The 27,460-nt window shown below is 42.9% G+C and overlaps 1 protein-coding gene across 6 annotated transcripts in view; it reads right to left on the minus strand.

Moving 5' to 3' along the window:
- The window catches only part of CCDC85A (coiled-coil domain containing 85A), a 143,825-nt gene that overhangs the window by 52,753 nt on the left and 63,612 nt on the right, over positions 1–27,460 (minus strand). For 3 of the 6 annotated variants that reach the window (XM_075749905.1, XM_075749904.1, XM_075749903.1), the window contains one exon: positions 10,105–12,133. Coding sequence is in view for 4 of the 6 variants with exons in the window: in XM_075749903.1 (XP_075606018.1) it covers positions 12,044–12,133 (90 nt within the window). In the remaining 2 variants the exon portion in view is untranslated. Of the gene's footprint in view, positions 1–8,404; positions 8,497–10,104; positions 12,134–12,954; positions 12,957–16,098; positions 16,196–19,195; positions 19,316–27,460 lie in introns of those variants that run through there. The other 3 variants (XM_075749909.1, XM_010297764.2, XR_012834825.1) reach the window with 3 other exon arrangements.

A 27,460-nucleotide genomic window follows, 5' to 3' on the forward strand; every position in this document is an offset into this window, starting at 1 on the left:
CAAATCAACTAAGCTTGCATTTTAGCACCAGGCTCCACAAACCCGGAGTAAGCCCCATACAGACTTACCTGTCTCTACTAACAGTTTACAAAGTGTTGTCACTGAGCATGTTCACTGGGTTATCCTTCAAGGCATTAACGCATCCCATCTGACAGATTCCCCTTGAACAACAAGTTTTAGCAAAGCATCCAGTGAATCGCAGACCAACATGAAATGAATTTAAGTTCTCACGAGCAGAGGAACACCTTGTCCAAGCTGGTGCCTTATTCGTGTAAAAATATCCCTGTTAGATCTCTACTCCCTCATTGAGCTGTTCTGAGCTGCATAAATTAGTTACACGGGAGTGAACAGGAATGGGAGATATCTGATAGATCCTGTAAATTCCCTGAAGCCCTTTGAAAAATCTAAGCTTCAAGATGATGAAAACATCTTTTAAAACTCCTTTAAGCTGACTTTTAATTACAAAGTATAGATCACTGCACTTCGCCCAGTAGATTTTTTTTTGTTACAACGCAGCTGCATTTTGTTGTAATTCAACTAGAATTGTATAGTTTGTCAAGTACCATAGCTGTGTCCTTTTGATAAATACCTAATTGTTCTACTAAGCTCTACTATAGCTATTCATGAGAGCAAGAGAGCCTGCAAAATACAATCATTTTTGATCACAACAATTAGATTTCTAGTGTTTATGGACCAAATTTTTCTAGGAGGTACAGAGGGGGAAAATCCACTTACAGCTGAGGTATATCAAATGGCATTAGTTCAGGAGCTTACCTAGCGTATTTATCTTTTGTTGGAATAGCTTTGTCACTTCCTTTCAACACACATTATCATTTTTACCATAGTTAGAGGTTTACAATCTCTGCTTCTCTTCCTGGGCCTTAGGCCATTCCCAGCAGCCGCTAACAATGGGCAGTTACCAGTATGATATGTCCATCATTTCCAACAATTGTGGTAACCATTGCTTCAAGATAAGAACCGTTTCAGGTGTTTTTACCACAAGAAAGGACTTGCAAGGTTAAATTAAATTTAAAATCTTTTTCATTACCAAATTTGACAATTTCCATAGAAAATGCATAATTTTGAGATAATTTTCCAGTCATTTATACCCATGAAATCCCAGTTAACAGGGCTGTGTCCATAAAGCAGCAATAGAAACACAAAGGGAATCAGGTCCTTTCTTTTAAGTGAACGTCTGTGCAGCTAAACTGGCACTACTTTTCCTGGTGGGTTTAAATATTGTACAAATTGCTCAAGTAATTGAAAACAGCATAAAAAAAACCTTGTTTTGCGTGCAGTTATAGTTCAGCTAAGACTCCATCATCGCAGTCATATTTTTCCTGCCCTTTGGTCATCTTTATTTCTCTGTAAAGAATGAAAATTTACAGGACACATCTGAACAGAGACCAAGCCAGAGCATTATTTTGGATTGATTATACAGCTCTCTTCTAATACCATCCCTTAATTTATATAATTTTAGCTCCTCTTGTTCAGGCCACCAGAATTCAGAGCCTAATAATGTGTGAAATAGGAATTACAAATGTGGTTAATAGGCAGTTTAGTTAGAAGCCTTTTAGGGAACATATTTAATTACTCTTAGGAAAAAAAAAGAAAAGTCTGCCTAATATTTCCTCCCCATCCAAACAAATAGCATGGGATAATTAGACTAAGTCTCGTTCCCTCTTGCAATCACTCTGATTTATGGACTTTGCTGTTTATATTGTTTCTATGATGACAGAAAACTAAAATGCAGCAAATATGACTTAGAACACATTTTTATAACATGCATTCAAAAAGTTTTCCTCAATATTTGATACGGATAGCTGCTGAACATGCAGTTAACCATGGGCAGTAAGCAGAGAAACAAATTATTTATGTAGATGCCGTTCTGCCCAAGGAAATAGTCTTGTCCCTCTAGGACACAAAATGACTGGAAGTCTCCAAATTCAAACCAATTTTTCCCCTTCAGACTTGCTCAGCTCCGTTGGCAGGGGAACAGGGTTGTGCCCTCACATGCACAGAGTTAAGAGGTCTCAGCTCTTCCCAAATCTTACCACCACCTTGGAGAAATACTCACAAAAGGAGTCAGTTTGGGGAGGGAGGACCTAGCTCTGCCCACAACACAGGCTAGGTGCCATGTCCTCCATGCCTGACTTCGAGGGGATGGGGAGGTAGTTCAGCCCACCCAGAAAATACAGAGCTTGTTGTGAGGGTCCATCTACCCCCTAGTGTGAAAATTCAGGTGCAATTTTTTATATATATCACAACTACCTGCATTTGGTGTTGGTGCCTGGGCGTCGGCCACGCTGTGAGGAGAGGCTGTGAGGAGAGGTGGGGCTGCCCCCTGCTGGGCACAGCTGGTTCCAGCTGGTTCCGGCTGGTTCCGGATGGTTCCGGCAGCCCCAGCCCAGGGCACAGCCTCGCTCCTCAGCCTTGCCAGAGGCACCTCAGGGGAAACAGGTTTAAGAACAGACAAAATGGCACCCAGCAGCGAGGCGCGAGGAAAAAAAATGTGAGAAACATCAATTATTTCATCAAGATCAAAGATAAAGTCTCTGCACCATTCAGTAGCAGACCAGATCACTGTCTGAACGTTATCAAAAGCCATCTTCTCTCTATTGTTCTTTCTTCCTGCTAAGGCAGGGATATTAGCAGGGAAAAAGTCAAGTATATGGTCACATGGACCTTTCATCTGAGAAAAGGGAGAGCTTCAAAGGGCCAAGAGACACTACTCAGTCTGAAGTAGTCACCTTTTTTGTTGTTGTTGTTGTTGTTGAGGCAACCGCTCTATTTTTTTTAATCTGAAAATTTCCCCAAAATGACTTTAGAGCAGCATGTTTATTGCACAGTGCTGGCACATATCTGCCTTTACCTCAGTCTCAATTTTCCCTTAGCACTTGCTGGACACAGTAAAGCTATTACTTAACATAAGCACATATGGATTATGGATGCTATATGTGAATATTCTTGTAGCTTCCATTCTGTCAGAGTACCAACATAGCCTTTGTCGCCACAGTACTTAAACACATCTAGTACCCTTATAAAACAGGGCTGAGGGAGGTGATCCTTCCCCTCTACTTAGCACTGGTGGGACATCGAGAGTGTTTGGTCCACTTTTGGGGTCCTCAGATGGACATGGACATACTGGAATGAGGCCATGGAGGCCACTGGGCTGGCTGTGTGCCTCTTCCCAGAGGTGCCCAGCAAAAGGATAAGAAACAAATGGGAACACAGGGAATTCTGGGCAGATATAAGGATAAATTTCTCACGATGGGGATGATCCAACAGGGTCAAAGACAGAGCAATGCTGTGGTTGGTAAGGGGTGACCAACACACAGCGATGACCCCTGCACATTTGGTACAGACTAGTCCAAGAGTCTGGTCCACACAGCTCCCCGCTGGCACTCAGCCGCTGGCACATGCCACGGCCAGTGGCAACAGCTTCCCTTGCAGATGACTGCAGGGCACTCCTATCCTGTTTACTTGTTATGAATTGTTCCAGCATGTTTTCCAAAGCCTGATTAAATTGTGGTAACTGCTTGTCTGTTCACAAATGGCTTGTAAGGTCCTCAGGTGCCTGACCCCTTTTCTCCGCTGTCACGCACAGTCAGGCCCCGATGTGTAATCACTGGGCAGACCCGCTCTGGCGGGCAGCTTAATTACAGCCACATGTTATTGGGGTCAACACAGAATTTAGAGACTGAACTCCAGGTAACATATGGCATAATTTATGATTATAGAAATACACTGGTGCCTTCCTGCCTTTCTGCCTGTCTGCCCGGTTATGCACATGGCTGCAAGCCACATGCGGTGCATCAGGCCCAAACAGCCCTTTCCAAGAGGGTGAAGGATGGTGGCAGCTCTGCTTTGCCACATCATGCCCTCGGTCTTGGGACAAGCTGGCCAGGCTCTCCCTGTGGGATGCAGCAAGGGTATCTGCCCCGACTACAGGGACTGCTGGCCCTTCTTGATGGTCTGTGGCACCTTCGGACACAGAGTGGATATTTTCCTGAAGAGAAACAAACAGTAACGTGCTAACTATGTAGCTCTGCTCTTCTAGTGAAGCCATCTCAGACTCTATTGCATTCAACATCTACTTCACTTTCCCCCTAATGTTATTTAATGTGATTTATAGAGATATTCATCGTTATTTTACCTTTTCTCCCTCCTTTCAAAGTTATTAGCAAAACAATGAAGATTAACATTTTAACAAAAGATTAACATTTTAACCAAAATTTCTAGCTATAATTAATCTCTGAGAAGTGAAATCTTTTGTTTAATATTTACATATAATTTATTCACTGGGATTCAATGAAGAAGCTTTGGAGTCCTCTTAGCTACAGGTTACCTCATCTGGATGTGAGGTGCTCTACCTGTCTGCAGGCAGCAGACCATCTCATAGGAGCAGGTTTTATTTTGAAATCACTCAATCAGATGCCACTGAATACCCAGATACAAATAAGCAGTTTGGCTACAGATCTTTTTGCTTTTTATTTTACTTTAGGTTCTCTTTTTAAATGTTTGATATGAGTATCCCGATCAGGAAAGCCAAGAAACTGTGCTAGGAGCCTTACCAAGAGAAATGTGCTGCCTTTTGGGTGTAGTAGCAGGAAACAGACTTTGCTCAGAAGAGTGCAACATCCCATCTGCAACAACCTCTAACTGCACTACGCACCAGGCCACAACTAATCTCAGTCCTGTTTGTTTAGTGACCTTCAAATAAAGCCTAGTGTGCGCATGTGAGACCCACAGAGCATGTGTGAGCACCTAAGCTGTACCATGGAGGCTGTACCATGCTACATGGTAGGCTGTACCATGCTACATATTGATCCTGGCAACTAGGAAACTAATCATGTATACTATTCTTTTACTACACTGTGCCTAAGTTCAGTAGCAGCTCTTAATTCATGCATCATTATGAAAGGCTCAATATGCGCTTTTTTTTAAAAGTGTTTTCACCATTAAAAGGCATCTAACATATGCTCTACTTCCAGCCCTAAACACCTGTTGGTCATTTAAGGCTGCCGGCAGTCCTGCCAGCGAGGCACGGCGATGCTGTGTGCACCAACAGGCTAACGCTTCTGCAGGGATCTGACGGATGGCGGTGCCGGGAGGCAGCTAAGCAAGGCCAGAGGGCATCATGGTTCAGTGAGACAAACTGAACCACAAAGCCTGTGATTTAGGGGTCCTCGTGCTATTTGTGATATCTTGTTCCCTTGGAGAGAAGATTTCTTCCCATGCTGTGGAAGATTTGTCTTTCTAGATGGCACCTCCCAGAGCAGGCGGCCTCCAAGCAGCAGTTTTTGCAGTTACGCATATTCAAAGCTTGATGTAAAAGAAAGCTAAACCAGAGCAATCACTTACACAACAGTAAGAAGCAGCCTTCAACCCCAGCCAATTCCTACCCCATCTCTTCATCCTTTTCCTACAAACTTGGCCACACATACTTCTAAGTTCATCATTGCTCCCCTTTTCTATTGGGCCATATGACCACCTGGCCTGAACATCAGTGACTCCAAGGGTAGGAGGAAGATGGTTAACCAAGTCTGAGAAGCACTCGCTTCTAGCATTCAGTATCACAACTTCTTCCCTGCCATTTTGGTTTTATTTGTCGATAGCTACAAATGCTAATGTTCAGCTAAGCTGCTCCGCAATGCCACTCGCACGCTGCAGGAGAAAAGCATAAGAGGAAAACTCCAGAATCTTTAGTGAGAAGCCAAAGGGATGCTGCAAAATGGCCATAACAGGCTTAAAAAACCCCCAAAACAAACACGAGGAAGTGTGAAATTCACAACAGAAATAAAAGAATGCATTGGTGTAACATCAGTGTAAGGCGAAAACACACAAGAATGCTTGCAAAGGAGGCTTTAAAATTAATTTCATAATCTGCTGTGATTGAAGGAAAGGCCTTATTTGAGACATCATTCATCTTGCACTTAATTGTAAGCACGCGTTGGGGTTCCAGCCTGAAGCAAAGGGTTAATTCTCCAATTATTTCACAGGATTAAAACTACATTTTTTTCCTCAGGAAATGTAGTGTTATTGTGAAGCCCATCCAGACATGCTATTTCATAATTAATACTAAATAAAAAGTGAATTCTCTCCTTTGTCTAAATAGTTTGCTTTGGCTCAGCTAGGAGCAGCAATTAGCAAGACAGCCTCCCTGAACGTATTTGATCTGCTACAGGGTTTCCTGCTGCGTATCAGAAGAACAAACCTGATTTCACACAATCCATGGGGTTTATGTTGGCTGGATGTACTATAATTAAAATGATCTTTTTTTTCTCTCCACCACCCCCCCTGCTCCCCCCTCAAGGGCTTTGTTTCTATGCTTGGGTTTTTTGTGGGGAGGCATGCACATACCTAATTTAGCAGTTTTGTTGATTTACACTTCTGCTATTTACTGGTTCCCTTTGTAGCGTTAACTGTAGTTTGGTGCTGAAATTGGGACCTGTTATCATTTGTGTTATAGGTCCGTTTTATTAGCAGGAGTAGATGAACAGTTCCCATGGAAACGTTTCCGTGTTTCATGGTGTGCTTTTCCTGGGATTTTCAAGGTTGTGTAGGGTGGGCTCTGGGGCTTTCTAAATGGGCATGTGCAGCAGGCTGTAAATGCTTCCCCTTCAGCAGGGGGAGAAAAATAACGTATTTTTTAGATTGTGTATTTCCTCTCTTACGAAGTCTAACGCCTGTGAAAACAGAGCAGCTCGACAGCCCCATGCCACAGATTGATATTCAGGCCAATTCCCACCACTGTGACAACAAACCAGATCCTCTTCTGAAGGGCCACCTCAAAACCCAAGAGAGTGCTTTCCTTTCACTCTCTGACCTGTACGATTAAGCCATGAGTGATGCTACGGTTTAACAGGGCTCAGCACACTCGCCTGAGCCAAGATGTCCTCGTGTCACTAGGGATCTTCACAGCTTTTTGAAAAAAACACGCCATCAACCCTCTCCAGTTGACACGTTCAGGCCTGGGGAACACTACTGCTCATGGGCCAACCCTGTCCCCCAGCATTTACCAAGAGCAATGCTAAAAAAAAATAAAATCACAAGTGAAAACATTAAGCCACCTTTTTTTCCTCACACAGCCTTTCTCTCAAGCCTTGATGATTGCCACAGGCACAGGTGAGTTGTATAGCAAATGGCTTGTACCACTAGTCACCTAAATGCTGCTCAGGATTCACCTGCAGCCTGGATCCTGGTCCCCATCCCCCTTCCCTTTGTCCTCTTCCTTCCTAGAGTCTGTGGATGGGCTACCAGTGTTACTTTTTCCTTTACTTTTTCATCTGAAGACTTTTAAATAAATTATTTTTAAAATTTACTTCAATCTATTTACAGTAGTGGGGGAAACCCACCAAACAAACTTCAGAGCCATGGCCACTGCATTGAAGAGGTAATTATAACAAATTCTTATCCAAGTGGAGAGTAATTATCATGTTCTAACAAACATATTAAATAATTTATTATTATTACTTTGGCACTTCTTCGTGAACCAGGTGTTTGGGAAGCTGTTTCAGACGGCAGCACGTAATGAAGTCCCTGGGGTCTCTCCCCACCAGGCGGTAAGCACGAGAGGGAACCACAAATGCTTGGACAGGGCTGGAGCTACCCAGCACCTGGCTCGAGCACAGCCAGCAAAGACCTCATATCAGTATCAGAAGATGCTATGGTTTGATTTATTTTTCATCATTCCCCATGAATATTTCTCAATTTTCTAATTGCTCTCATGGAAGTGTTTGAGCTTTCTCAGTTAAGAAAGATTCAAGTAAGGTTTATGTCTCTGGTCCATGTTTTTAAAATATGGTAATATTTTTATTTCTGTAAGACTATTTAAAACTTTATTTTCATTCACGCTACTATTTTTGGGTTGTCTGACCCCCCCACCAAAGTCAGCAGGAGTGCCCAGGAGCATCCCACGTAGTCTCATGCTCCTTTAGCCATTACTAAGCCTTCTCCTCCTCTCTCATCTTTTTATGAAGTGGCCCCAGTATTTGACTTTTCGTAACAACTAAAGTTTCTCTTCCACATATTGAAAATTTCAGCCACACCATGCTATTTCTGAGATTAAAAAAATCATGAAGAACCTGAAGTCACCACGGAGGAGGGGAGAGAGTTGTTTTTTTTAAAAAAAACCCACATTACTAGCAAGAAGATTATTTGCTTTTTCCTCCATTTGCAGTTTCTCCTTCCCCCTCGCTCGCAGTACTGCATAGATCAGATGCAAGTTGCCAGCTCTGGCTAACACCATCTCATGATTCACTTCTGGGCCTGACTGCATGTGCTAGAAAGTACCATAACCACGAAGCAGCCCAGCGAATGCCTGTTCGCTGGTTGCTTAAATAATGCAGAACCTCTAGTTATGAAATCCAGGCGGAGCTGCTATTGAGTCAGCTGTTCTTACCTTCAGGTTTTTGGATGACCAGAGCCACAGAGCTAGTTGCTGGTTTGGGGACGTTCATGGCTGGGGTCCCTGTGTGCACAGTTCACGCGAGCCTGGAAAACACAAGCGTGGGGATATAAAGAGGTCTCGGCATTATATACCTGGCAGCTGCATTTGCTAGTCAATTCTGCAGGAATTCAAAATAAAGGACAGTCTCAAGATTTTTTCCTCCCAGAAAGTGGGCAAAAATGTGGCTGAACCACTTTTTTCTGTTATCAAACTGGTGAGATCAGTATAAAGAATTCACACCACCCTGGGACTTACTTCAAAAAAACGTATAAAGAATTAAACAAACCAGTACCCTGGCAAGAGTGGTATTTGTTGGGGAGGAACCCCACAGCAACATGGAAAGCCTGTGGGGCATTTGGTGGTTGAGAGCTTCAGGCAGCATGAAGAAGCGTGGGGCGAGGTGCCGTCCCCATGCCCCAGAGGCTCTTTGGGCTGGCTGTGCTCAAAATGTTAAAAAGGGCACACTGGCTTTGTGCCGTGTTCATAAACATGTCCATCAACTGCAACCTTTAGGGAACGGGCTCTACTGAAACCCTTTCACTTGCTGAAAAACAAACTGCCATTCTTTACCTTCTAACCCTTCAGTAAAGCAGCTGTTCTCCACCGCGGAATGTAAAATCCACTCACTACATGCACTATGTGAGTGCTATTTAAAATTCACTCGCATAGCGAATTTTATAGCTCATTCATGCTCAGCTCAGAAGCTGGGAATGGCCCCGTAACAACATGTGCAAATTTTTGACTGAAGCAGAATTATGCTAAAAACAACTCAATGAGGAGTCCATGAGGCTTGGCGCAATTACATTTTAGTGAAAAACGCCTAACTGTGTGGGCAGAGAGCAAGACAGACGAGCTGAAGGTCTGTAACTACTACAGCAATTTTTATTCATTAGTGCAGAGACATACCAGTAGGCTACTGGGACCCCCCAAAGCACTGGCCCTCTTCTCCACACGCTGCCCACTTTCTCCTCTTAGCAAGCTGTATTTTTAGGAGTCCCCACGGGATTTATTAGCTCCGAGATACTGACTGTACTATCTTATTTCCAGAAAGTTTAGTGCAAGTTTTCTGCTCACTGGCACAAGCAGTAATAGGCAGCCCTTTCGCTGCCCTTTCCCCTGACACGTGCAGGTCCTGGGGCAGAGATGCGGTGGGAGCACGGGAGGCCACCGACAGACCGCAGCAGGACACAACCAGCCTCCCCCAGTACCACAAAAATGCCTTGCGTCTCTTACCCGAGTGAAACAGCTCCGGGAGCTCCATATTGCCCTGTCCTTGCCTCAAAGCCGCACTGTGCAAGGAGGAGGAAGGGCCCCGCACAGGTGCCCTGGGGCTGCCCTTGCAGCGCAGCTGGGGACTTAACACGTCGCACCTGGGGCACGTGGCTGGTGGCAACCTGGACCTGCCGCACTGGTGCCCCCGCTGTCCATATTTAATACATACAGTAGCTACCTCAGCATAAAACATATAAGCAAGTCCACGTATCTGGGATTTTTTTAAGACACCTGGAGAGAAAGTGGAAAAAAAAAAAAAATCTACAACATGCAGATAATTTCTCAAGCAAGCAGGAAACATTTCAAACAGCTCCTTCAAAGCAAACTGCATGAGCCCAAGCACCTCGTGGCTTCGGTCATTAAAGGAGAGCAAACAACAGTGAGATTCTATAATTTATTACTGTCGCTAAGATGAACACAGATACTTGATACCCAATCATATGCAGAACTGTAAAAAAATAGTTTTAATACAGTATCAAAATTTACACAAGTGTAGTGGCAAAAGACCAGTGTCCCTCAAGTTAGCCCCTGCACATACGTACTGCAGGCACAAGTACATGTTTTACAATTTTTCATACATATAGATAGATATATAGGAATACAACAATTGAAGTTTAACTATGCAAACAATACGTATGGGAGAAAACAACATGTAAAGATAAGAGACAACTGTTTGGGCTGGGTTATATATAAGAAATTATGCAAGAGTGCAATGTTTCAAGACGGAAGGACGGATTCTGCATTTCCAACTCAAGGAGACAGAGTGAACAGGAGTTTTGCCCGAGAAAGCAATGCTGGATCGGAGGCCTTATGTCAAATGGTACCAAGGAAAAATAACAACAGAAACCAATAAGTACTGCTGCAAATTAACACACTTTTTCTGAAGACAGCAGATTTACATCATACTCCTATAGAACAAAAGATTGTACAGCAACCGAGCTACATTCCACTGCAAATAGCCCACGAATACAGCATGTTGCAAGCTCAGAGAAAACAGAGGTTCTGACTTTGGCTCAAATCTTAGTAACCAAGAACAAACCAGAAACCCAGGAATTGTTGCATTCCTATTTTTTTTTTTTTTTAACTTTTATTAGTCTTTTTGATGCTCAGCTATAGTAAAAAGTTAAGCAACAGCATTCAGTCACAAGCCTGTTGCACATTCATACATGAAACTATCATTGCTTTTAGATATACACAAAATACCTATCATTGCAATTCAATACACACAACTAGTATCATACACAGAGATAAAAATAAAGTAAGCACATCTAGGGCGCCGTCTGGTCAAATCTCAGGCAATCTGAACAAGAGCTTTCTGCCTCATAATAATGAAAGACATGCTCTGAGTATAATAAAACCTTTTTTTTTTTTTTTTTTTGAAAGCTACAGTGACAAGAAAAGCTTTTTTATAATGCAGTGCAATCTTTTAAGATCCTTATGGACTCTTGTTAAGTAAACCAGCATGTCTCTAAATTAAACGGTAGAAATTAGCATCCTGACAATTGGAAAATACTTTCTGGAAAAAAAACTCTGATCGAAATTCTGATTTGAGACCTGTAATAGTGATACCTAAGTATTCTGTTCATTAAAGGGCTGTGAACATCATACACATCTTCAGAAGACGCGCATCAAAGCGAATCAAAAAGAAAGCTATCTTTACTTTCATTTAGAAAGAAATTGTGTTTCACTACAAGTACTGTAGTTATGCTACACTACTGGCTGGTTAGGAGACTTTATGGTCTTTTAGCACCTCCAAAGGCAGGTATTCTACCAAAGCAAAAAAATCATCTGGAAATTGCCTAAGCACCATTAACCAATATTTTACAGACTGAAGCGTGAGTTACTAAGTAGTGATTTTCTCAAAACTGTGGAGACCAAAGGCACAGTTTATCAATGTCTCTCCAGTCTGGTGAAAAACCTCTGTTAAATCCAGTGGAAAATTCATTCAGACTTACTAGAGATTCACTGCAACTAACCAAAATAAAACTTATTTCATGTAACTCCTGCAGAATCCCAATTATATTTTAGTTAGGATGGAAATACCTCAGTGCTTCTAAGTGTGGGGTGTTGAAGGGACGATGCAGCGGCAGCATTTCTCTAGCCAGTATACCAAACCAGCAGTATTCAGGGGACACTGACAACACGGCTCCTCTGAAAGACCTCTGTGCAGAATCTCTACTAGTTTCCAACAAAGTCTCTTGTAGTGCATACAGATGCCCCGTCGTCAGCTGAGAAGTCACTGTGGACACAGTCAGTTCTTTCTCTCTCATCAGCAGTTCAAACTCTTTCTCTTCAGAGAGCGGACTTGCTCAGGGCCTTTTACATAGGTCCTTTATATTGATTTCCTGACAAATGTTGTCTAATTCCAGGGCACGACCCTGCAGCATCTCCAAGTTTCCTCCACACAACCTAAAGGGAGGGATGGAAAGAGATCTCATTATCACCGGTTAAGATGTACGGGCGTTCATGTAGACATGCATCTGGAAACACCACACGTTCATTTAAAGCAGACCATGCAGCACATGACAGAGGGGAGGGACACACAACAGGAGAGGAGAATATTTCTCAAGGGACACAACATTCCTTCTGAACACAGAAAGCACATGCTTCTAGGTAAAAATGATTAAAAACAGAGACAAATGAACTAGCACGTGCATCACCAGGATATGTTGTGCTTCAGATACAAGACTGAGGGCATTTACAGGCCTCAACTGAAACTTTGTCCAACTATTTCCCAAACTACATTTCTTGCAGGAAGCAATTGAGAAGCACAAAGCTCAGTCCAGAGGAGCCTAAACCGAGTTTAAAATGAGTTTAAAAGCACTGAGCAGTTCACCTCTTTTTTTTCAAAGAATTTACTTGTTCTCTTAAAATCAAGCAAGGCATTAAAAGTATTTATTTAATTTGTTCTTCCTTGAGATCAGAGGAATTGTGCATATAGTTGCTGTTCTATACATGCTTCTGGGTTTTGTTGAACCAGAGCAAAATCTACATTTTAGTAGAAGTTAGCAATTTTTTTCTTAGTGCAGACTGTACGTTATAAAGGTTTCCTTCCTCAGACTCACATCCACTCCCATTCATGATTGCACAACATCCATGTTAGAATTATGGAATTAAAAACGCAGAGAAGTTATGTGTCCAAAAAGTTAGGCAAGTATAATACAACGATTTGTAAAAAGATTGACCAGTTATAAGCAGGAGAATCACTAGCTTGTGTCGCATCACGAGACATCTCTTGCGGGGCCACCAGAAACAAGAATGGTGATTACCACCATACTGTGTATTGCAATTTAAGATTATTTCTGTTTAATAGTAATCAACTAGCAACCAGCTAAAGTATAACTGCTACTAAACCACTCATTAATCCCTGGACAAAGAGTGATATGACTGTCAAGAAAGGCAAAACTTGTTTTCCATTGTCATGATTTATTATTTGTATTTTAACAGTGCCTAAAAAGCCCAGGAGTGAATAGAGATTGCATTGGCTGGACCTGAAACACCAAGCAGCTGGATCCTGGGAATTCGACATCCTGAAGAGACAACATGAGCCCCAGTTCCTACAGCTGATGAGCAAAGGCAGAATGACCCCAAGGTCCTACTGTTATTGTGTGCGAGAGATGGGAAAATAACCCAGGTCCCTCTGAGCCTTTGCTGAAGAAAACCTGAGTATAAGTATGAAAAACAGAACTACTCCAAGACTGGACGCAATAAGACTATCATCTTACTACAGAGGGCCAAAGAAATTAAAGTCCTTTAAAGGGAACTGTCTTTAATACTGACGAGTTGGCATAACCCACACCCTGCAAACCTTCCTTATGACCAGAATCTTGCAGCCTGAAGTCAGAAGTTATCATCATAAAAATACACACGTGTTTTAGCTATGTTTGCTGTGTTGTGAAACATTGCCATGGTGAAAGCATGAAAAATGGGTTTTCAGTGAAACCTCCCAAATCAGCTGCCTATGGCTGAGCCATTGGAAATGGCGGAGGGCTGGACAGGATGAGACAGGCTTTTCCAATATTTGGTTGCTGATTTTCCTCGCTTAATGTTATCAAGAAGAAAGGTCTCTTGGATAGCTTTTGTGAGAAGGCACATTGTACCTACATATGCCTTTCAACAATTTTTCTGGTCAATAACCATTAGACAATATTTACCAAGCAACTAATGCTGGCACAATAATAAACTAAAAGGTGACACTTCCCAAAGTCCTTCGTTTCCAGCTGAACAAATGAGCCCTGATTGCTAGGAAGGGACAAACACACAGAGGACAGCCCTGGAAAGCCGACTTGGAACGGTGGGGTCAAAAGGAATACTCATGCCATTTTGATGGGAGGGAAATGGAGAAATCTTTATCAGCAACCACTTTTGCTTGTGCATACAATGTAACAGATACCTGGGTCTCAAAGGTATCACGGTAGTTTTATTTGCCTCCTTTTCAGAAACGCGGGATGATACAGGCTAAACTTCTGCAGATTGATCACCACACTCTCCTTTTGTGCTGGCATATGTACAGTTCTCTGCACAATCATGATAGCTGGACATATTGCTGCCTTCTGCACACATATTTATTTGGCCCTCCGCATTGTATGTGCATTTTGGATTTGCATATAGAGTTTTCTTCTCAGTTCACTAGTTCAACACTGACTTGTCATGAGCAGCACTAATGGAATTACTTTGTGTTTACAAGAACTCAAAAGAAAATGTAATACTTAAGCATTCCTGAATGTGTTTTAAATAGTTATGACAGAGTAAAAAGCCCAGTACTCAAAACTTCAGCAGAAACCTGGACTGAATAAAGGACAGTTCATGATATAGTCATGGCAATTCATTTCTAGCTTACTTCCACCACACTGGAGTGAAAGGACAGAGAAGTCTTCTCCCTGGAAGTCCGGCAGAAACCTACACCCTAACTGCAGATGACAGCAGCTACATCACCTGCCGGCTGCGGTAGCATTTGAGGCCCGTGGTACTTCACGTGCAGCATGAAATACTTGTGGAGATCTCTGGGCTTGCTGGCCCCTCTTGCCCAGTGACCCCGCCAGTCCCATAGGGCATATCTCATCTTCCCCTCGGCTCCCAGCCCAAGCGAGCGTGCTGCAGCCCTGGGAACAAAACTTACCGGTTCCCTGAGGAAAATCATGAAGAACATCCCTCCAGACAATCCAGACATTCCGGTGCTTTGATATTACCTCCACGCTCACTAACACATGATAAACTACCTCTCAACCCACTGCTACAGATTGCTACATTCTCCTAAAACAATGCAAGTATATAAATACAAGGCAAAACCATTCCCAAATATGTTGTTGATGAGGTGGCACCAATACCATATGCACATCCCGAGGAGAGAATTCACACATCCGTTATCTTGATAAAATACCAACCTGATCATGCAACACCATAAAGTTCATACAACATGAGCTATACATTGTATTTCAGTACCAATTAAGATTATGCACCAAAATTAGAGCACCCAAAATGAAACTTGTCATCATTCCACCGTTTTCAAAAGGCAAAAACGATGCTGTGGCAAATGTTTCACATAAAACACCCACAGCGCATAAAGCTGCAGCAAAACAGCGAGCTACAAACTGGAAGGAACTGCAATGAGAATGCAAAAGAAAAGAAACATTACAATTAGTTTATCCCAAACCCACTGTACTTTTAACATGGACTAGATGAATATAAGAAAAAGTAAAACCAGAAAGGAAATAACCAACTATTTTAAAAGTATAATAATATATCAATAGTCAAATCAGACACAGATCACAAAAGGCAGAAGAAAAGGTAGCATTTCAATGCGAGCAGCAGAGCTTTGAATGGCTGGGGAACAAAGAAACAAGGCAGAATACAAGTATATACTTGGGATTTACAAAAATTATTTGATACTGTCAAGTTTAGTATATTAGCATTTTAGAAGTGGCATTACTTACATCACGAGAACTTTTATAGATTACTATTAAATATGTATTAGTCAGAAACCGCTTTTTTATCCATAAATTGCAAAGGAATAGTGTAGGCGAGAAAATACATAGGTGCCATTGTACAGATGGGGAAACTGAGGCTGCCACACTTCATCATACTTGCCAGATCTTTTTCTCATGAAAGATAAATTCAGGTCATCTGAATCATACACTACTTTATCCCAGATATATTATCACACATAGATTTTTCTGATCAATACTGACCAACATGTTAAAATTATAGTGTTCCTAATAAAAGAGTAATTGCATTGCAGAAACGGTAATTGACTTAATTTCCATATAAAAATCTTCAAGGGCATATTGTCAGCATTTAAACAAAAAAAAATACTTTGCAACTTCAAGTGTTTCCAGGCTCAGTATGGAATATAAAATTAAACACCTTAAACTTACTGCACATTTCTCCAGCCACAGCTTTTTCTGCCTCACTAAGGTAGTGGTAAGAGTCTTTAACAGCCTGCTGATTTATATTTCCCTGAGCTTCCAAGACAAGGGCATGTTAAAAAAAAAAAAAAAGAAGGAAATTTTCTTTTACAAATTTGCTTTGCAGCGACAAATAAGAGCAGTAGTATATTTAAGCTTTCATGGGTCCTTCCTGACTTCCTGAGTATAGGCATATGTATATAACTGACCAATTGCATTAAAGATAATTAGACTGATTACAGTGCTTTGGATTTCAGGGCAGGAGGGATCGTTACGTTTTCTTGTCTGACCTCCTGGGTGCCACAGAACACTTACCTTTCTGCAGCAACTCCTCCACTTAGCCTCAGAGCTTGTCTTTGATTAAAGCATACCTCATTTTAATTTGTAGATGGCATACTGGAGTTCCCAGGAGGTGACAGTGAACTCAGGATAGGAAAAGCTGATGCAAGTTTCGCAGGTAAGCCTGTGCCCTTGGTTAGCCAGGCAGTCAGACTAGATAACGATCAGCATTCCGTAAATACAAACCCTGGTCTGCAAAGCAAACCTGTGCGGAACATGCACATGTCCATGCACAAGCATGCAGTTTGGTCATATACAACTTGCAAAAACAAACACATCCTGCCACATGAAATAACTACTTATATATCCCTAGTGATACCACGTGCTCGTAGGGGATAATCCCATAACCACTGGCAGGGTGGGGAAAATCACCGAGGCCCAGGCATGGGGACACACACACGGCGATTTCTTCTTTCAGCCACCCTCCGTGATGGATTAGGTCACGGAAGAGCCTTTATCAGACCAGCTGTACGGCAAAGCTCTTCTCACTCTTTCACCACTGTCTCCACCAGTAGGAGATTCACAGGCAAATTTGTTGTTGTTGTTGTTAAAAGTTTCCTCATTACTCAGGAGAAAAACAGCACTATTTTTAGCACTGAGCCCCTTTCTGTTTTCTTATGGATCTATTCCTTTAAAATATATTCCCACTCCTTAGATTTCTTGCTGTGCAGAAGGGGATGGCACTATGCTGAGGTTTTGTAACAAAGACTATTTCTTTTTTGCAGGAATTCCAAATTGCCAAATTTGTAAAGAAAAGCAGGCTCCTGACTTTGCCTTGTTCTTCCTCCTGCATCTGACTCTGCTACGTGATGCAAGCGGGAGCTCTGCATTCCCCAGAAAGGCGGGATAAAACACGTGTACTTCACTCTGGAAAACAGCGGGGTTTCCTCCCTGGTTGGGGATGGGGAAGGTTGGGCAGTCTGTTTAGCTGATAGCTCACTTTCCATTTCAAATAGAACAGTATCATTTATATCTATTTCTGCCTGCTGCAATACCTCCTAGCAAACTAAAAGCTGAGCTTTCACATCATATTGAACTAAATTCTGTGTATTTCTTATCAATCCATTTCAGCAACCAAGGTATCAGCCATTGTTCAAATATTTCACTTACACCAACCAGCTATTACAGGTTGTCAAAAGCATGTTGTTAAATGTTCCATCCAGGGAAGTGTCTTTGCCAATGGGTGTTTCAAGAGAACTACAAAAGGCTTTTTTTGATAACTATGCATGATCTCTTGACAAAATTACTTGGTATAGCTTTATCTTCTAGGCAACAGCAGGTGAAATACATGGAGGATGCACTCAGGACCTTGAGCACTGCTGAACCAGGCATGCCTCAGCAGCTGGGAACGGTGGTTCCTCACACCCCTCCTGCACGAGGGTGAGACTGGACACACTCGCAGGCACGTGGGGGGACGTGGGCAGGGCCATTAGAGAGAGGACCTGCAATTGTGCACGTGGAGAGGGGCTCAAGCACTCTGCTCCCGCTTTCCCCTTCGGAAACCAGAAGAACGGGCAAAGTGGCTGTGGTGAAGCCCTGTGCCCAGGTTTTACGTTACAGGAAGGCATCTGATTACTGTAATTTGTGCACAGTTCACTTGCATAAACCTATTTCCTCAGGCTTCACAGAGGAGAAGTCAATGTGACCCAGCCATGTGGAAGATAATCACCCTGAGCGTAAACTCAGATGTCCAAGCAAGTCAACAGCACTACTGAGCTCTTACTGTGCATCTCCACGAAGCTCAGAAACAGAGAAAATATCTACAAATGTCCCTTCCAATTCTCCCCTGAAGAAATGCAAACCTATCCCCTCCAAGTAACCAGTATGTCCCTGCAACATCTGTATACGTGGGCAATAACACCCACTTAACTGAATTAATATTAAAGCAGTTTAGCTAATGAGTGAAGGAGGAGAAAAGATGACCAGAATACAATCATGTCTGAGCCAGCGGTAAGAGACAGGAATACAAAGTCCGTGCTCTCTGCTCAGTTCACCATCAATTTTTAATCCTCTCCAGAGGAGCATGGACACAGCTGACACCCATGCTGCAGTGGGACAGGGAACTCACCCAGCTGTTGATTCAGATCACCTGAGAAACCATTGCATCTTGGAACAGCTTTCTAGGTTTTATTAACTGCAACAGTTTCACTGTTGACATAGGTAAGAACTTGCAACTTTGCCCCTCTGATTGCTCGTGTCAATTGCTGTTTATCAATGCAACACGGGTCTTTGCAATCCAACCCTGACTTCAGGGTAAATCACATCTGCTCTCACAGAAGTTTCAACACTGACCTTGGGATCATGATGCGTGGTCTTCAGCCCAAAGTTCTGCTACTGTTATTACGAATATACCACGTGCATTTGCTTTATCTTTGCATTACAGTATTTCTCTCTGCATGGGTTACAGGAATCCTTTATATTTCACTGGAGAATAAATATGCATCCTAAATGAAGTAGAAAGACTTCCTCATTCAGAAAAACACCACTTTCAGCTTCAAAGAAAAACTGCAAGTCTGAGTAATTTGGATAGCAGCACAGCTTGCATCATCCCCATTGTAAGGGCCGAGGAACACACAGTCCACAGATGCAATGAGTGACAAACAGAAAAACAATCCCGTTCATGACAGTAACATCCCAGTGGTGTCCACAGGAATGTTGCCAGGACAATACGACACGTGTTGAGTAACAGACACGACGTTTTGCATGGACTGTACCGGAGGAGCGTTACCTTCAGAGCATTTACCACTGAGTCAGACTGCTGAGAGGCTGAGCCATGTCCACTGATGCTAGCTGGCTCGTTTGCAGAGCAGTAACTCCCCTCCGCCCCTCCTGGCATCCTAATGGGATCCTTTGCAAAAAATTAAAAACTATTTAATAAAGAAAAGGGTTGGTATCTAATTAAAACAGATGTAAGGTTTGTTTTTTTTTTTTTTTTAAAAAAGCTGAGAAGCACTGAAGGCATGTTTCACTCCAAAGTCCCCCTGTTTCTGTGCCACAGTAACCAAGATCCACATCTGGTAACTCAAGTGCTACTGTTGAGTGTCACCCCAACACTCTGGCCCTCGAGAGCATCTACCTGGAAAATCAGGACACAGCAATAAAATTTCTTATGTATGTGTGTTGCCTCACAAAAGCGCTGCGAGGTTCAGAGAGATGATTTCAACTCCAGAGGAAGGTTTTGAGAATGTCTAATTTTATCCCACTGATTCTGAAGGTTGCTCCTTCAACAAAACTCACATTTTTAAATGTTGCTGCAAGGTTTGCAACACAAGCTCAGCTACAGCTGACCAGGGAAGGAGCCGGGAGCTCCAGGCTGCCAGCTCACTCCTTCCCTGCCTCTGGCTGCCTTGGTAGAAGGACATGTCCCTGCTCACCTGCGAGATGTCAATTTATACCCAAGAGTGACCACCTCAAGGGCTTCTTCCTCCCAGTGAACACCTGGAAGGGTTCTTCAGGACACTGCCAAACAAATGCAGGCTACCTAAATGCTTACAGCTCAGTCACCTCAAACTTTGCAGGATGTAAAGCATCTCCTGGAGCGACTGTAGTGCTGAGATAGCCTGAGCAAGCAGCCTGCTTCGGAGGAGTGCTAAAAATACCCCTGCTGCATTCACAGACAGCAATGGGATAGCTGCACCAACAGCCATGGCCCGAGTAGATGCTTCCAAGGTGCCTTCAACCTGACCAGCTCTTCACTGTCATTCTTTATGCAGAACTTTGGTTAAAAAAAAGAAAAAAAAAAAAAAAGAAACATAAAGAAGAAAAACATTTCAAAAATTGAGAGAGGAAAAGTTCCTTTCTTACTGAGTAAGAAACACTGTAGGAAACATTAAGAAATAATGTAGCAGGAATTCCTGCTGGAATGTGTGGGAAATGCATTTCTGAAGGAAAAATAATGACAGTGGAAAGAGCCTCTGATCGGAATCAGTGCCCCGATGTGCACTAATTTGCCCCGCTGAGCAAGCACGTAGCAGGCTGCAGTCTTTTTGGGGGTGTCTATAATCTAAACAATAGGAAAGATGAAGGCGGGTGTGGGAGAAAAAGGGCACGGAGAGATGACATGAGGCTAAACTTCACAGATCCAGTCTGCCTGAAAATGTTTAATTGAAAAGTACCCCAGTCCAAAGCAAGTTTCTATGCTGTGCGTGACTTTGTCAGGATACGCCCAGGCCTTTGTAACCAATGCTGCATTGCTCACGGCGTTGCCGAAGGGGCACATCACAGCAAGAACCCTTGCAACTACTGAACATGTTAGACTCGATCCCAGCAATCCTCTGCAGGACTGAACCTCACATCTTAAAAAAAACCCTAAAAACATTAAAAAAAAAAAAAAAAAAAAAAAAAGAGAATGCTGCATATGCTAAGCCCACAGAAAAGGTACATTGAGTCTGAATACGAAACCTCGTTTGGTACGTGAACGCGTGTTCCAGTGCTGCCCTCCTGCCAAGCAATGGATGCAGTGTAAACCACAATAGTGGGCACTAATGGGTCTCATAACTAGGCTGATGATACCGGCACACACTTAGGGCAGCGTGCAGTGTATCATCCTACAATTCTCCGCAGCAATGACTATTATCAATTTGCTGTGATGTATACAGAGAGGCTTAGGGCTTATTTTTCTTTGGGAAGGATTCATAGATCTGTTAGTGACTGGGCAGACTTAATGCTACACTTTGGGAAAGGAAATGAAAGAGGAAGGAAAAAGGGTAATAAAGCAGATTGGAGCAATTCTGGTCTAGGATAAATTCCCTCAGTGAGCTTTGGGGTTTTTTTTATAAGTCAAAGGATACTGTTTCTTTACTGACACCAGGGCCAGCAAAGATTTTGGTCAGTTTTGAATGGTAAAATATAAATATTGCTATTAACAGATTGGGAAAATCAGTACAGATTGTAGATCTAAGGCCTCTTGAATATGAGAAAATCCAAAAGTCCTGTGAATTGTGCTGTTCTCAGAGTTCAGGCCTTCCTCCAGACAGCTGTCCTCCACAGCCAATTCTGTGCCATATGCGGCACATTTTCGTCTCCCTTCATGAGAAGGGGAAACTTGTTGTGAACACACTGCTTTAAGCAGACAGCGTTCTCAACACATGTTGGTAGGAAACTGAAAATTAGTATTTCCCCTGTGGACATCCTTCTCCCTCCTCCCTCTGTCCTTGATAAGAGACATAAGCTTTTCTTAAAAAACAAGGCATGCTTTGCAGCCCTGAAGCCCCATCCTCAGCTCAGAGACTTCTCATGTCAGGTGAGGCCACTCCACAGAGGCAGGACAGTTTCTGCCACCTTTGGGGAAAGCTTACTCCAGCAGATGATGGGATTGGGAGCAGACTGAACATGGGTCTCCTGTTCCTTGGCAAGTCCTGTGCGCCTGAAGACACTTCGGCACTGCTGAATGCATTACGAGTTTCTGAAGCACTGAAGCAAAACAAGAGGAAAAGGCACTTTGCCAACGTGACAGTGTCTGAAAACAAGGAGCTTTTGGAGACTAGAAAAGCGTGCTTTTCAGTCCTACCACCACAGCTGCTGCTTGCCAGAGGGGAGCATGGCAATGTTTAACCTTACCCCAAAACTTAACCTGAGCTTCCTTGCACTGAGTCCCTTCTCTGCCACTGCCCAACCTAGATTACAACTGGATCCTGAGCAGGACCTTGAGGACGGAAGGTGAAATCCCGTTCCCTTCCTCCTCTTCTCCAGCTCCACACACAGAGCACTTGCGTTCAGCCACTCAAAGTAGGCATGCCATGTGTGTCCACGTGTTTTGGACAGATCTTTTCATTTATTATCCAGTAAGAAAGCTGTGGAGGTGGAACCAAATCAGACAGAAGGGATAAAGTTGTGGCTCCATTGTGCTGAAATCTGTACCGACTTTAAATATATTGCGTCATTTTGAATAAACAGTGCTGCACAACCTCAATGTCTGGGAGAGAACTGGGTTTTTTGCCTATCCTACACTGCTAACCTTCCCTACTGCCCCTGTCCAGCCCTTGTGCCCAAGCTAAAGCACAGTTCGCGTGTTGTGTCCTCCGAGTCTAACACGTACTGCGTGCGGATTATACCGCTGCAGAAAGCACACTGACTGAAGCAGGTAAAAACCACATAATACTCCCTGTACATTTTGCCAGAAAGACAACAGAGAGAACTGCAATCTCTAAATGTGCAGATCCCTTTTCTGTTGCAAATAAATCTACAAAATATGTAATGCCAATAATATAATGCTAGTGAATAGAAAGCACAGGAAATCTGACTCAACTCCATAATATCACATAACAAAAAATGAGATGAATGGAAATTTAGCATCTCCCTCATATTGACTGCAAAATGTTAAAGATACTCGGCCACTCTCCCAGAGCGCCAGAGGCAAACCCTGCACTGTACCCTGGTCAGAGTCAGAATAAAGACCCCTGTGTAGAACAGGATACTCTTTGATGGAGGGAACTAATCATAAGCCTACTTGAGGCAGTAGGAAACATCATTTTTTTCAATCCATGCTGTTGATAAGGTCAGTCATGAATGAAAACCACTGTAGTGCAAAGCACACTGTATAGCTCAAGCCAGTGGTGGTTTATCTGCCAGCCCCTCTGGAAGAAGCCCGTCGCTTGCTGCCTGATTCGCAATCTCCCCAAGGCACGCAGGGGTAGCCGAGGAGGAAAAAAACCCAGTCCATCTCTACCCCAAGGACACTTGCAGTCACCTCACCAAAGCTTCTGAGAGAACGCAATTTTCCTGTCCACTGGGCACTGCTTTGTTCACTTACCACTCGAGACCAACCTCACCAAAGGCACAAGACATCGTTCTCCATCTGCCTTTTATTCCAGAGGTAAGTGGTTTACTGGGAAGTATATCCTTCCTGCTGGGTAACTGCCATGCCAGTCCAATCACTACCTGATTTTCAAAGCTTTTTTTCTGATTTCCCCAGCCCTCAATTTCCCTGTTAGCTCAAAGAAAACACAGGCTGTGTTTGTCAGCTTGTTTCAAACAGGCAGGAGAAAGGAAAACCAGAAAGCAATAAACTGCAGTATGTTGCTCTACTGGATTAATAATGCAATAAAAAAAAAGGCAACAATTTTTTTAGGGAACATACCTGTCAATTAAAATACACAATTTTAACATGCTGCAGTTGTTCACCATAATTCCTGTTCTCAAAGACCTCAGCAGAAAACTCTACTTCTGCATAATGCTGCCAAAATCCACATATCCTCATAGCACACTTGAAGCACACTCAGATTTCTAAGTGACCAAAACCATTGCTGGCTACACACCTTCAGAAACAACCATTTTCAGCAGGCCCTTCATAAGCTTTTTTGCTAATGAACCTGTAAGAGAAAAAGGCTCTGGGCTGTAGCACCTCCGAATCTTGGAGGCCACATGTATAAAGACCACCACTATTTAAAATCTGGAAATTTTGGAAATTAGTCTGGGAAAGAAAAAAAAATAAAATCTGTCCTTTTCTTTCAACTACAACTGGTTTTGTACACCGGTTTTTTCTTGAATTTGTATCCTGGTAACATCAAGCCCATATGCTCTTGTGATATGGACCGCCCATGCCCACCAAGATGGAAGTGCTATACTTAGGATGTCCCAAGACAAAGACTCTGGTCAGACCCTCAGCTGTTGTAAACTGAAGTTGCTCCATTAACGACCTATTCATTTAAACTGAGGATGAGAGTCCATGAAAGAACAGGGTGGGTGGATGCTGTTGATTTACTTTCAGCAAATATTTGATGACATGATTAGGTAACATAGGTTTGTTCAATAGGTTTTAATTACATTTTGGTTGAAGGATTCCCTATTCTTCTACATGCTATGGAAGGGAGGACCCAAACAGTATTGGACTGTGACTGACAGATTTTACAAAAAAAAAAAAATACTAACCAAACAGTTCCTATCTTCTAATTAGATTTATAACTAAAACCATGCCATGCAGAGAGAAAATAAAAACCACAGATCTCAGCAAAATGTTTTTTGAAACCTTTGGAAATGGCTTGAAATAAAAAGTGATAACCTAATGGAAGGGGGAAGAAAGAGGGAAACAGAAAGTGTTGGAAGTGCTTAAAAATAGCGTGTCCCTAAGGGTCATGCCTGCCATTTCACACTTAAACATACCAGGGCTGAAAAAGGCTAGCAAAAAACAGAAAATAGTGCCAGAAGCAACAGCAGAAATGAAAGAGATATAGCAAAACGAGATGGAAAAGGACCAAAAGACTTGTAAAGGAAAGAATGGGGAAACAAAGGCAGAAAAGCCCAGACGAGAGGGAGCAGAAGGGCTCCGGTTCAGCCTTGCACCACATTGGCCTCATGGCTCTGGTGCTGTGCCCACATCTAGCCTCTGGCCCCACTGACTCACGCAGTTTGTTCGCTCAGAAAGCGGCGTCCTAGCAATACTTCCTTTCCCCTTCATTGAAAGGTAAATATGAGGACAAAGAGTGAGAAGGATGAACTGTCTGACAATTCTCCATCTCTGCCTCTTGCTCCCTCCTCCCACGAAACAAAAACTGAAGCAATTTAAATTGGGTGGCTTGCCAAGTATATCTTTTGCAAATGCACTGCATCTGCCATTATATGACAGATGTCCACATTTCCATAACATTTCAGCTGAGCTTATCGGCCCTGAAATACTACCCCTACAAAAATTCAGGGATATCCTCAGTTCATTGACATGTGGATGCCAGAGCCTGATCTCATTTCTCCCAGCATAAGGCATGGATAGCAATTACGTACCACATCAAGTCTGGGAGGACACTCCTGCTTTCAGTTAGCTGAAGTTACCCACTGACAACAGATCTGTCACAGCCCAGGAAGCTGTAACCAGGATCTGAATACATTGTTTGGTCCCTACGTGTTTTCTTAGTTATTGCTGAGCATCTTCATTACAATATGCACAGACACTATGTTCTGGCTAGAACACTGGCCTTACTATCATGGTTTTGGGGTTTTTTTAATCTTAGCAGAAAGACTCAATCCACAGTGATGCTGTGGTTTCATATACATTTTGAAGCAGCAAAAGGCAGCGGCACTGCCAGAGCCCACGTGCTGCAGAGAGCGTTCCTGTCCCAGCCCCACGGGGAACTACTCTAGCCTGAAATCCATCCAGCAAAACAGAAACGTTCTCACTCAAATCCTTTTGCCTCCACGCACTGCTGTCACGTGCCCTTATCTACACGTGCGTTTGAGAAGCACCAGCACTAGCTGCACACCCTGGTCTCAGGCACAGCCGGCACAGTTTGGCATTCTCAACAGAAGACCCAGCTGCATACCATAAATCTTGGAAAGTATCTGCTTTCTTGCAGAAAAATCCTATTTGTGGCCAGAAACTGAAAAGGTCTGGATCATATCTTGTTACATACTATCTAAGAGAAGGAAAAACCCAACAATGACAAACAGCTAATTACAGCTCTCACCAACACAGCAAACCTACAACCCATCTATGGCTTCTCGTAACTCTTCAACCCACTAGTATGCTATAAACTGCCACCAGAACAAGTGTGCAGCACAGGAAGAGACATTAACAGGCTTACGTGAATACGCCCATTTTTATACCTTTTCTATTACCTGATCAAACTAAAATATTGACTCAGCGGTGGTACTGCATCTCGCCTGACAAAGAAGCCCTTCAGTGCAGCAGAGAGAACTAAAACTCAGATTCCATTTGAACAATGATGGCAGCACTTAAAACCATTTTCTCTGGAAATGTTCTTGCCACTAAATATTAATAAAACCTTTACATTTGAGGTCTGTGAGGTTTTGAAAACTAGTATGTATGGAGGGAGACAAAGCAAACGAAATTGGAAAAGAACCACACCTAAGTGAAAGGAGTGATTTATCTGAAGAGGGTGTCAGTGCATTTTCATGAGTAAGCAGAAAAGGGGGAAAAGAAAGGATGTTGAAAGCAGAGAGGAAAGAGAAGAAAAGCATGGCAGGAGGAGAGAAAAAAGCCTCAGAAAGCAAGGCAAGCATTCTTCAGTAAAGACCTAGCAGAGGCATCACAAGTGCGAGTTGTCACCTCTCTCATACTACGTGCAGTCCTGCAACTCCCAGACCCTCCCAGCACGCCAGTACGCCATCAAAGAGGGGCTATGCAAAAGCAAAAGGCAACCTCTTACTGAAGCACTGCTGAAATTTTAAGGCACAACACTGTAACTAAGACCTGTGCCAAAAACCTTCATCAGTTGTGGAGCTCATCGTATATTTTCAGCTGATTTGTCAAAAGCATTTGGTTTGGCTTAACGCCCAACAAACTCCCATTCCTCCCATTAAATGGCATCGAACCAGTGCCAGGAGCTCATGCATTTCCACGTTGCACCCTTGTCTTTGTGACAGGCCCTGATCACCGCTGATAGCACGTTCAAGGTCTTACTCACAGGAACAACAAACCCCCAAAACAAACTCATGCAAGTGTAACGTTGAGGTAATCGAATGCGAAGTCGGAATAAACTTGGTGTCTACATTTCCTTCCTCTCCCCAAAGCAATGACTTTCTTCAGGAGGAAAGGTGAGTAAGGTATGCCAGGGAATGCGAGCCCTTGTCACTCGTTATTTCTTATAATAAAGTGGCCAGAGATATTAGGAGACTTTTTAAGAACTCTGCTACAGATCCTTGTGCCAACAAAACCAAACACAAGACAAACTCTGACCTGTGTAGTTAAAAACAAAAAGCAGTTTGCAGGCTTGCTCACCTAGTTCTTCCCCTTCAAAACTCCACAATCAGCATATTTTGTTACAATTACTTCTGCAACAGCTACAGACTTAGGTGCTATTTTCACAAGCGCTTATTTCTGCTTTTGGCAGAAAATAGCTAAGATATTTGCAGTGAACTCAATGTGGGTGTTCCAGTCTTTGGCAAGATCTGGTAATGCATTTCATGGGTCTCCACCTGAGATTCTAAAGATTTTGCCCACAAATAATGTTCTGCGCAATTTATCCCCCAGTGTTGTTTCAGACCCAAGACAAACCACAATGGTATGTTTCCGGCAGGTTTGTTAACATTTGCCCTGAACATC

Source organism: Balearica regulorum, chromosome 3 (assembly GCF_011004875.1).
Source record: "Balearica regulorum gibbericeps isolate bBalReg1 chromosome 3, bBalReg1.pri, whole genome shotgun sequence".
Classification (NCBI taxonomy): Eukaryota; Metazoa; Chordata; class Aves; order Gruiformes; family Gruidae; genus Balearica; species Balearica regulorum.